This window comes from Coturnix japonica, chromosome 14 (genome assembly GCF_001577835.2).
Source record: "Coturnix japonica isolate 7356 chromosome 14, Coturnix japonica 2.1, whole genome shotgun sequence".
Lineage (NCBI taxonomy): Eukaryota > Metazoa > Chordata > Aves > Galliformes > Phasianidae > Coturnix > Coturnix japonica.
Genome location: NC_029529.1, coordinates 10,745,116 through 10,757,394, shown reverse-complemented (window position 1 = coordinate 10,757,394; position 12,279 = coordinate 10,745,116). Strand labels below are relative to the sequence as shown.

Genomic DNA, 12,279 nt, shown 5'->3' with positions numbered 1-12,279 from the left:
TGCAGAGCTGAAGAGATGACAGAAGGGACCCATCTGTTTTGCAGGAGTGCTCGAACACGGGGCTGCAGGGCAGTTCTAAGGCACGGCTGTAATTTCTGCTCCTCATATCTGAAAACCCCAGTCCTGGTGTGTCAAAAGAAGGTTAATGAAAGATTTAGCTGCGCTCACAACCACGTTAGTGTCGGTTTCGGAAGCTGAGAGTTAATGCCTGAGATCTTCAGGGGTTGCCCCCTTTGAAGTTCACTGATCCATAACCAATGTCCAATTAATTTGCAGGAGCCTAACTATAATGACTATTGGCCTTTTCCTACACGTATAAAGACGCAGTGGGTAACAGCAGTGCTTTTTGCTTTGGGATATTCCCACATACACGCACACTGGCACACTTGCCCAGCACTAACAGTGCATTGCCTTTTGCACTCGTGGGCACAGAAATAAGGCACTAAGATTTACAAACCTGCTGCTGCAAAAAGAATTGGAGCCGATTCAAGATGCTCCCTAGGCTACCAGAGACACGTTCCTATCGCATCTGGTCGGATTCCTCTTTATTTAGAGTTTCCATGGAAGCCAAGGAATAGACGTTAAATCTTGTGAAGATTAAACAGGCCTTCAGCTCTAACGCAAAACAGCTTATTGCAACATTCCCTCAACAACAGAGACGAGAGATTCTTCCACAAAGGAAAAAAAAAAGAAGCCTGTAGAAACATTCAAACCAAATCAGGACAGACTCAGCCTTCCAACCATGGCACAAGGATCGCTCCCTGCTGCACGCAGCTCCACCAGCTTCCAAGGCAGGAGAAAGCAGAAATGTTTGCACGTTAAGATGCCGCTGTTTGAAAAGCAGTCTGTTGGAGGCAGCTATTTCGATGCAGTGTTCAGGAAGCAAGCTATTTCAGCCACAAAGGCTTGCACAGAGACCAACAATCAGACTCCTAAATTAGGATCTCAGCAGAACAAAATGCATAGATCACCCTACTGAGCAGCACCCATCTTCCATGGAGATGCTCCGGACATTACAGCGGCCGACAGACCAGCACTTCAAATAAATCATCACTCATTTTCAGTTACTTACTCCAGGCTCCAAAATGACTCCTGCTCTGGTGAGAACAGTAAACATATCCCTGCCTCCGGACCCAGCAGGTCAATGGAGTGTCTGCAGCCACAATGACAGGCTGTCAGACACAACAAATTAACAGCAGCACGTTTCTCCTGACCTCCATCCCCCAGGTAAAGACTTATTTTGGGCTGTTCCAATCTAGTCAGAAAATGCACGAGGTTGAGGAACGCCACCCCAAAATATTTCTATTTCACAATGTATTTCTGAACCGTTTAGAGTTTGGCACGAACACATTCAGGTAATGCATAAACAGCACTTTTTCTGAAGCAGGACCTGAAGAATGCAGCTTTCATGCAGGTTTTCACTACCTGCTCTAGAACAGAAACTAAACTCAACTGGAGCAAGTCATTGCCAGTCATAAGCCATTCTTACTTACATAAAAAGACACTTCAATTGTGGACTTTTCTAGTCCAATCCAGTCAGTACCCAGCACTGGGGGAAAACCCACTGCAAGAAACACTCAAGGTTTTTATTAACTCCATGAGAAAGTCCCAGGACTCAGGGGTTCTGTTTCTCAGACTCCTGATTAAAACAGCACGAGTTCACACCGATTCCTCTTGTTTTTCTTCCTGAGTTTCACGTGCAAAACCCCCTCCTCAAAATCTGTTTGAAAACAGGAATCGAAATGAGAACACTTTGCTATCTAAAAGGCGCTGAGACCTTGTGAAGGGTGGGATGCACATCCAGCTGCCAGCATAAAGGGATGGTGTGGGGAGAGGAAGCACAGAAATGCAGCTTCCATGAGGACAGTTCAGCTACTTCATTTCGTAACCATCAGAGAGTGACAGATCTCATCTGAAGCAGGTCTTAAAACAAGGAGATTTTATTTTAAAGGAGGAGGAATGTGTGTCTGGCTGCGTTGTGTTGATTCAGCAGGGGTTACACACACACGCGCTTATTGATCCCAGAGAACTCCCTGCTAAGTTAATTGTCTGGAATTTTAACTGAGCTCTCAGCAAGTTTCAAAACGCGTGTTGGTTGGAAATGGGTGGGGGACCAAAAGAAAAGCACAGGCTGAAAAACTGGGCAACTCCTCTAGAGCAGAAAATCAAATATTGCGATGAGGGGAAAAGCTGCAACACAGAATAATTTTAACTGGGTTTGGCTGGAATCCACTATCAGAAAGCTTGACTGCAAAGCAATAGCACTTACAGGGAGCATCATGAACCCCATTTGACCCATATACACATTACAGACGTTAGGGTATTTCCCGCAAGCTTCCTGCAGCCTCTAGTTGTGGCTCATCACCATTTCCTTGTATATTTACAAGGGGTTTTACCACGAGCTGTACTCATCTGCACTCATGTAACTGAACACTGACCTTCCGTCACTGCAGGCTACAGGCCAGCCTGACACCACAGCTCTCTGCTCGCTCTGTGCAGACTGGGGCTGCCCACAGCTCTGCACCGTCCACTGCCTCCTACCTACACCCAGACCACGTTCAGCAGCATTTCCTCACAGCAAAGAACAGATCGTAGAGGTGATTTGGGGGAACTGGACAGGAACAGCCAAAGACACCCTTCAAATAACTCACTACATTCAAGTAAAGCTGTGTTTCAGCATAACACCCATGCGACACTGTCCCATGCTGATGCTCGACCAGCCCCAAGCACTTCCAGCTGTCAAACATCCCCCGCTTCCCAGCAACTCCAATCTCACAGCAGCCCCCAGGGGCACCTGGAGGCCCCCAAAGAAGGGCCCAGCTGGGACACTCACATACCTGAACTCCCTGCCCTCGCTGTACCGCCGGGTCGAGGTGGCACGTTGGGTTGCAGTCTCCAAAAGCAGCTTCTGGGTGAGCCTGCTTGAGGGCGCCGAGTCCCTGCTGGCCTCAGGCTCGGTGTCTTGGTCACATTTCCACTCCTCGTCCTCATTCAGAGTAGGCAGATAACCAGGCAGCCCTTTACCTGTCCCAGACCCTGAGCTCGGATCGCTGTAAATTTTAGGACTTTCCCCACCTGTCCTTGTGTATTCCAAATAAATATCCGACTTAAGGAACAAAGGGTAGGTATTGTCTTCTATCATGCATTGAATCTCAGTTTGGGCCTGGTCAAACATGTCAGGGTCAATCTGCAGTTTCATGACACAGTCTTTTATGAAGCTTTTTGTGGCTGGTTTGATCTGCCGGGACACAATGCCGTTGTTGTCGAGAATGTACTTTTTGTAAATGGCTTTTGCCAGTTTGAGTCTTTTTTCCTCATTGGACACGCAGGGCTCCAGCTTCCTGAAGCCACTGCAGGCAAACCAGAAGTCCAGCAGATCCGCACAGTCCTCCTGTTTCAGGAAAGTCCTGAAGAGATTGATACCGTCTTGATCATCGAGCAAGGAGTGCAGCGACTCGGCCCATTTCAGGTAGGGTGGAGTTGGCGAAGCACTCCCCTCAGGTTCATACCCCAAATCCAAATCGGAGCGTCGCGGCGTTGCGGTGGAGGTCTCATTTCTAACAACATCGCTTTTACTGGAGTAGAAACCGTGGCTGACTGGCCTTGGATCTGTGGACACAAGCTCACCCTCCTCACCAGGGACCGGTGGCCTTGGAGCATCTTCAGTGAAGCTTCCTCCCAGGTCCAGAGGGAAGCCCTTCCCCTGGATATTCATCTTTCTGGTGCTTGCTTGAACAGCTGGGGAAGAGCCGAAATCTCAGATCACCAATATCTGTATCTCCAAGGTGAACACGTTCGTTCTGCTGAAACAGATAAGAGAGAAATCCATTAAGTATCACTGTGAATAAACATTCTCAGGCTACAAGCTACTAATTTTGCCCTCCCCAACTACTGTATTAAATCCTCTTATTCTAAAAACGACAAAGAAGATCTCAATACTTCATATCCAGCACAACCAGTACCACGGGTGCCAGGCTCACAGCCCCCACACTATGGGCAGCTCTCAGGACTGGGATGTGATATACCCCATGTCCAAGAGATGGATAGCCCACAGGACACACATTCACTTCTACATTAACCTCTTTGCTGAGCCTAACTGGCCAGCACATGCACCAAGTCAAATCAAGGCAGTATGTTTCTACCTGGCTACCAACCTAGCAAATCCTCACCCTCAAAAAGGAATTTAAGGCCATGTTTGTGACAAATATTCTAAGAGAACATTCTGCTGGTAGCGAAACTGAGATTACACCTTAACCAAACACAGGTGTCTGCTGTACACTCACTGACATACAGGCATGACATTCCCCTCTGCATTTCAGAGGCACATTGCACTGGTTCACCTTGCTCTAAGGGACTCTAAATGCATCACTGACCCCAAAACTCTGGGCACGTGAACAACATTATTGCTTTAAACGGTCATGGCAGGTCAGGGCTTTGGGTCTGGCATCATTTCTCATTGAAAAAAAGGTTCATTGGAGCTAACGACAGCATGCTGAACCCAGCTCAATAAAGGAAGATGAGAAGATCGCCTCTACAAGGAGATGTGATCAAACACAGTGTTTTAAAAGAAGGTAGAGAGCCAACATGGAGGATGGGAGGTGTGGGGAGGGAGGGGAAAGCACCAGACAATCCCTGGGCTGCCACTTTCCCTGCTAACGCCGTAACCATCATTTCAAAGCAGCTGGACTGGCTCCTGCAAGCAGCACAAGTTGTGTCTTACCGAACCCCGAGCAGCACGAAGCACCAGCTGCCCAACACCGCTCCTCGCACCGGGTTAAATCAATCGCACACGAAGATACAGCGGGGATTTCAGCCGAGCTCACCGCACCCACATGGACGCATCTTTTGGATGTTCTGCCTTTTTTCCCCCCTTCTCAGCTGAACCGAAACCCACCGCTGGGTCGGTCCTTACATCCCACCTGTGTGTGAGCAGCGGGATGGGAGCTGCTGTACCTGCTCTGCCCTAAGAGCGAGCCCGCTGTCACCCACAGCCGGGCTGAGCCGCACGGAGCCCGCAGACACACCGAGCCCATCTCGGTACCGCCGAACGGGGCCGTATCTCCTGCTGTGTGTCATTTTACCCCCGTGTGCTCCCACCTTCCCGACCCGAACCCCCGGGGCAGTCGCTGCGGGGTCGGATCCGCCGTGGTGCATCGGGCACACGAGGCAGGGCGCTCATTGTGCCGCGATCCGGATCGTGGTCCCTTTACGGGCCCGTTCCCCGTTCCCGACCCGCCGCCGGCTCAAAGTTCCCCGCCGGACTCGGCCCAAGGCCCCTGAGCTCCGCGGGAAGCGGCGCTGCCCCGGTTCTACCCCGACGTGCTCGGGCTCCATCCGCCCCGCCGCCCCCGAGCAACTTCGGGGAGCCGCCCCCGTTCCCCCCCACCCCTCCCAGCCGCTCCCGTGGCGGCCTAGTACCGGCTCGGCGGCGCTCGGTGCGGCCCCGCTCCACCCGCACGGCGGCGGCCTCCGGCGCGGCCTCGTCGCAGGGCCTGGGCTCGGGGCCGCCTTCCCCGCCCGCTCACTCACTCACTCACCCGCACGGAGCAGCGGCGTTGCAGGGCCCGGCCCATGCGGCTCAACAGCGTCGGGCCGGAGCGGCGGGCGGGGCGGCACAAAGCGGGCGGCCCGGGACGCCCATGGCCGCGGCCGCTGAGCTCTGGCGGCGACACGGAGAGCGGCGAACGCCGCTCCGCTCCGCTCCGCCTGCAACGCTGCCTCGCAGCGACGGGGAGAGCGGCTCAGCCGCGCCCCCCGCGCCCCCACCCGGTACTGCGGGCCCGGCCGAGCGGCATCGGGGGCGGAGCGGGACCGAGAACGGCCCGGAACGGGGGAGGCGACACGAGGGGCTCGGCCGGTGTTTGCTATGGAGAGCCGGGAGTTGGGGTGGTTGATGCTGCTCTATCCGTACAGCTGAGGGCACGGTATATTTGCTGCCTCTCTTTATTTTCTTCTAGGCAAAATAAAGCCATAAGATGGGCAAAATAAAGCCATAAGAGCTCTGCGGATGGGCAGGAGGTGCTCGTGCAGTGCAGGGTTCCAGCACGACCCTCCGGCTGCTGAGCCGTGCCATGTATTTATCTGAGCACTAACCAGATGCATAGAGATGTGAGGCAAAGGATGGAGGGATGTGGAGAGCTGCTCTACCTCTGGCCTTAGCAAACAGAGCCGTATTCAAAGAGCTGCTGCCTCCTGCTCCTCTGAGCTGAGTTCTGCAGCAATGAGAAATAAAGGAGCTCGCCAAGAGGTGGCACTGCACGGGTTGAGATGGGGGAAACAACATGGAGACCTGAGAGAGGGATGGGGGGGAATGTGTCCTATCCATATCCAGAGCTGGGTGACACTGCAAAGAGATGAAAGGGGTTAATGCATGCAGGGGCCAAGCAAGAGTGGTCCTATAAAGAAACACAACAGGTTCTGCCCTGCAAAGTGAGTGTGGTCAGAGCCCGGCAGGATGGTGCTGGTCCTCAGGCTCTTGATGCCGAAAGCTGATTTACATGTAACAGTGCAACGCTGATCTCAGGCATAAGAATAGAAAAGCTGATGTGGGATTCAGCTGGTAAAGAATTAAAGGATGGGAATATAATTAATGCAATCAGCTTGGCTGCTGGAAAATAGCTCTTGTCAAACTCTGATGTCATCCTTTGAAGAGATTACAAGTTTGGCTGATAAAGGTTATGGCATAGAAATAACAGACCTGGACTCTGTTCAGGCATGTGACTTAATCCATATAGTGTCCTGATTAAAAATTAGCACAACACAACATCAAGAGGGACACCTTAAAGGGGCTGCGAGCTGGCAAACCCACAGGCATCAATGGGGAATCCTTGCAGAATGGGAGCACGCTCAGTGGGTGTCCACAGGGTTTGATGTGAAGCCCGGTGCTATTCAGCATTTTCATCAATGGTCTTGAAATAGATTAAAAAACCCCGCTGAGAAAAATGCAAGGGCTGGAGAAATGAGGGGGGCAGGAGACACGGACGAGGTCAAGACGGCTGCAGAAAACTCTATAAGCTGAATCCAGGCAAATAAAAGGTGGTTGGATGTGAGCAGCTGCAAAACGACACCTCCAAGGAGCGGAGAGTTCATACAGTGCTGCATCTCACTGCAACCTGCAGCGGATTCATTGGGAGGAAGGAAAACAGATCAGGAATAGCAGAGCCCTGGGGGTGCCATGTGGGAGCTGCAGCTAAGGGTCAGGCTGCCTTGGCTGCCCTGTGTTTTCCTCCTCAAACACTCTCTTCCATTACACCTAAATTCTTGCTACAGCCTTTGCAGCTGCTGTGCTTTTGGAAGAAAGCCTGCACGCTGCTGTCTGCATGCACTACAGCATCATGATGGAGGTCTGATGGCACTGCAGCAGCCCTACAGGCAGAGGTTGCCTCTCATTGCAGAGATCCTCCTCCTTGTTAACATGGGCTGACAGCACACAGTGCCACACACTGCTGGTCATGCTATGGTGTGATCACAGCAAAGTCCTAATCTGGTTTCTTTCCTTATCTCCTGGCTCCATGGAGCTGGCTGGCTGTGCTGGCATTGTGCAGAGGGTTCATTGCATGGAAATCCTGCTGAGGGAAGGGCTGCGCAGCCCATCAGGATGTTGCTTTTCTGAGAAATTCAAGAGGGAAATCTCTGCCCCCAGCTGTTCATTGCATCCACAGCAGGATCAGATCCTCAGGTTGCCGACAAGGCAGGTAAGGAGTAGCCAGGCAGCCACCTCTCTGCGAGCTGTATGGTGAATACCCTCCGGGCTCATGCCAAGCTCTCCCTCTTTCATTTCCTGTTTCTCAGAATAGTGAGAGCCATGGGCTCCCTCTGGAGTCACCTCGCTGCTTTTCACACATTGCTTCGCCCACATGAAGGAGCCTAGTCCCTACGTTTCGCCTATGGCCAACATTACCAACTTTGGATTCATTTGTGGATATCAAATGAGCGAAAATCAAGTGTCCCTTGGGAGGAATCAGACTGTGGGATCATCCAGGACTTCCTTTGCTTCCCCTGTGTCTGAAAGGGTAAAGGCCATGCACACTTCTAATGGCAGAGCCCTGCCACGGTTGGTGCAAGTGTGAGGGTCGGTGTCCCTCCAGTTCAGGCACTGTTGGGACAGAGTGCACTAGATGGTGCTGTTCAACCTTTGGCTGTAATTTAAAAGGCTCAAAGCAGGTCAAAGCTGATCCCAAATTTAGGTTTTATAAAAAAAAAATATGGGACACAGATCCTGTTTGGTTGTGTTGTGGGTGCCTGTGGAGTGTGGTGGTCAGGGCTGCCTGATAAGAAGGGTTGGGGGAACCATGGGCTCCCAGCAGAGATCATTGAGGATTGAGCTGAAAGCCCTGTGGGCCTCTTGGGTGACTGGAAAGCCTGAGAGACCGGGACACAGAGATCTTAAATGATCCCTATTGGAGGTGAGGAGCAGCTCTCCTCTGCTTACCTCATCCTGTATGCATGCCCATTCATTTAAGAGGTAAGAGATGGTTTGGCTGCATAAACATTGGAAAAGAGGGCTGCTAAGAAACAGGATTAAAGGATGCAAGAAATGGATGGGAGAGGACATTTTTAGCTCCTGGACCACTGGCAAAATGACACCTACAGAGCAGGAGGGGGAAGACATGCTGGCTGTCAAGAAAGAAATATCAGTATCATGGCACTAAAGGGAGCTGGGTCACCTCAGAACTGGGGCCAGGCACACCAAAGACCTCAGCTGACTGCTGTGATGTGGAGAACACCCAGAGCCACAGACACAGCTGATGTGAGAGCAAAGGGTGAGGAGTGGGCCTGTGTACAGCTGGGATGGGGGCTGGAAGTCCTGCCCATTGGCACAGTGAGGATACCCCATGCAGCTGTGTCAGGGTAGATGTGGGCTATGAGCCCATCACTAACAGTTGAAGTTCCCCAAAGGCATCTGCAGTGCAGCAGGAGCTGCTCTCTGGTTCTCACCCCGTGGCTCGCAGTGCAGGTTCTGCTGGGTGCCTGTGCATCCCACCTTGTTTCAATTCACTGCCCTGGGAGAGATGAACACACCCAAATTCCTCAGCTTGAATTTGCCTCCAGTGCTGGGCAAAAGGGATGAGGCAGAAAAACGCTTGTTCCAGCCCAGTTTGGCTCCCAGTTACAGAACTGGAGACAAACCACTGACCAAATGGGGTTCAGGACTCTATGCAGCAGCCACCTCCTCACAGGCAGGGCTGAGCTCTGGCTCCTTGTGATGCACACTGGGTGAATGTTTGGGCCACCCCTATGCTGCCCTGGGGTTACTCTCCCCCTATCACCAGCCTTTTTGCTCAGATACTGCTTTCTTATTATTATTGTTATTTTATAAAGACCACACGAGTCCACAGTCCCTAATTTTGGCTAAATAAGCTGCACAGAGGACCAGGAATCCAGAAAATCTCCTATCTGACCAGGGAGAGCACAGCAGCTCACTGGCAGCTCTCTCCTGCTTGCTTCTACACCTCTGTAGTGAGAGTAATAACTAGTAATAGTAATGGCTAATAACAGCTTTCCTACCTCTGGTTCCTTTGCCTTTGGCTGCAGTAACACCCATTGGTTTGGATGAGCTTTTCTCGATGCATCCCTGGACTAACTGCCTCGAGTAGTAACTCCTGGGCTTTCTTCCCATCTTTCTGTCCCCAGATCTCCCAGTTTTTGCTCAGGTTTGACCACCTTGTCCATGTAAAGCAGGACATGGTACGTATTAGAAGCTGCTGTGGCCAGCAAAGGGGGGCACCCCCAGGTGACATCCCATTCTGTCACACCTTCCCACACCCACCTGTGGGATCCATCTCGGGTCTGTGTCCCCAGGCCTGCTGCTCCATGCTCTGTGCTCCTCTCGGGTGGCCGTGGATGGGATGCAGCCTCCGTGTGTCCCAGCATTGCTGCTCTGCAGAGAGAAAAAATGTCAGCTTGTCCCCTGTGAGGGACACAGGAATGCCCCAGGGCTGGCCAGGAGGTTGGGATCCTGGGATCCTTGCTTGCTGTCCCTTTGTGGCTGCTGCTCCTGGGCTGTGGCTGCTGTCTGCCTCCACAACAGGATGGGACAAGGTGAGTGTGTATCAGCCACCACCTTCAGGCAGGAGCACAGGGCTGAGCTGACAGCTCAGTGATGCTGCACTGGGACAGCTGAGCCCTGCTGTCAGGGTTGCCCTAGAGCAGCCCATGCCCATTCAAGGTGTTTGATCCCGACACGAGAGGTGCATCTCTTTTATCCATCCATCAATGATCCCGATCAGTTGGTTGGCGGTGTAAGGAAAAGCTGATGTCAAGAGCGCTGCTGGAAATATCGGTTGCTCCACTCTTGTGGATCTGTTTCGCAATGTTATGAAGGATCTTAGGCTTAGATGTGGTCACTGGCCCAGCTGGCAAAAGCAAGCTCAGCACTCGGCAACGCCTTGATGTCTGTCCTACAGCCTACAACCGGAATGCTTTGATACGATGCCCATCAGCAGCTCAGCCTGGAGCACAAGTACTTGTCCCATGCTCCTGGCTCACCCACCCTGGAGGGTCAGCACTCCTGTTGTTCTGAGTGAACCAGCAAAGAGTTTTCACTAAGCAACGTGTGCTGACCATGTTTCAGTGGGTGGCTGCCCCTTGTTTCTCATTCAAAGTGGTTTTCCTCACCGCTTCACACCTTTCAGGCAGGGCAGAGTGAGTTCTGGTTTGCATGGGACATATTATGGGGCACAAGAGTTGATGGAGAAGTTGATGGAGAAGGCCCCTGTGCTGGACTCCGGCAGGGCTGTAGGAGACAGCAGAGCCCGGGGCAGACAAATGTGAGTGAATCAGGCCTCAGGTTATGTTTCATCCTGATTCTTACAGTTACAATTGTCTGAAGCACGAGGAAACGTGGTGGTGGATACACAACACCAAACTTTGCAGACCTTGGGCTTTGCATCTTCATATGGCAGCAGCTTCCCCATCGTGTGAGGACACAGTCTGTCCCTGTGCCTCACTCCAGCTCCCTTCCTGGCAGCCCTGCACACCTCCCAGCCTTCCCATGCTTGGTGCAGCAGTTCTATGGCATTACTGATATCCCCTGTCCTGCAGGAAGGTGATCCCTCCATTCCCAGAGTGATGATGCCTTCCAAGCAAAGTCCATGTAGATCCCAGGGCGCCAGGATTGCCGTTCTGGGGGCAGCCACCTTAGCAGTGCCCAGCCAACACCTCCTGGTGGCCCCTTTGCTCCCACAGCCCATCCCCATGGGGACAGCACCCCACAGCCTGTCCTGGAGCACTGCTGCAGCTCTCCCTGTCTCCAGCACATGGAAGAGGAGCTGGGTGTGAAATACGGGATATACAGACCTGCCTGTGTCACTGGAGCTCTCCATCCTCCCAGAAGGCACGGTGCTGCTCCCTGTCCCATCCGCCTCCATCCCGGCACTCCAGGCACCTCAGGGCCCCATGCTCCCTGCCTGGTGCATGGATGCATTTCCTCAAGCCCAGCCATCCCTGTGCTGCCCAGGACACAGAGGGAGATGAAGGGTGCAGATCCCAGCAGGTCCGGGCTGAGGGACTGGCTGGAGCCAGGAACGTCCCTGCCCTCTTCGTGCCTCGCCTGGTAAGCAACACAGTGAAAATATCGGTCGGGTTCTTTGAAATGAAAATAAAACTGATAAAAGTCGGGCAAATCCTCTGCTCTGGCCCCTGCTGAGGGCCCGAGGAGTGTCTCTTTCTGGGAGCAGCCCAGCCAGCTCCCAGAGTTATAAATACATTATGTATGCCGGTGTTCGTCGGCCAGAGCCTTTTGTTGATGCTGAATATGTCCTGGCCAACAAAAGTGGACTGGATTAGCCACAGTGGATTAAAAGATTTTCTTCTTAGAGTTTACCTAATAATATAACAATTGACATAGAAGGACTCTTTGAAACCTACACGACTCTGTTATTTTACCATCTGTGAGTTTGCTTTCCATGAATATGATGGGGCGCCTGCCTGCTGGTGGTGCCGGTGCTGGGAATGCTGCCCGGAGCTGAATGTGTCACCGACAACAGAAATCTTATCTGAAGGGAGGCGGTGGGAAGAGAAAGTCGTACAACTTCTGTCCACCTCCCTTTGTCCTCGGCCCTTCTGCCCATGGTCAGCAAGGCAGCGAGGTGCCGCGACTTGGGGAGGAAAAAGAGACCCAACGGAGAAGACCCGAGGCCAGGACGGCCCCATGGAGCCAGCGCCCCACGCCGTGAGATGATCTGTAGTCCAAGGTGTCCCGAGAGGTCCCGACTGGAATAAGCTCATTTATTACTATGACATTTTGGAAGGGACCTGCTTGACTTTGGGAACTCTCTC

At 52.5% G+C, this 12,279-nt stretch overlaps 1 protein-coding gene across 5 annotated transcripts in view; it reads right to left on the bottom strand.

The window, feature by feature from the left end:
• Nucleotides 1–12,279, bottom strand: part of AXIN1 (axin 1) — a 63,840-nt gene that overhangs the window by 50,692 nt on the left and 869 nt on the right. Inside the window, exons 2-3 of one of the 5 annotated variants that reach the window (XM_032447558.1) lie at nt 9,770–9,880; nt 2,838–3,803 (exon numbers count right to left, since the gene is read on the bottom strand). In XM_032447558.1, coding sequence (XP_032303449.1) covers nt 2,838–3,715 — 878 coding nt within the window. In that variant the 5' untranslated portion in view covers nt 3,716–3,803; nt 9,770–9,880. Of the gene's footprint in view, nt 1–2,837; nt 3,804–5,537; nt 5,747–9,769; nt 9,881–12,279 lie in introns of those variants that run through there. The other 4 variants (XM_032447557.1, XM_015877355.2, XM_015877354.2 and 1 more) reach the window with 4 other exon arrangements.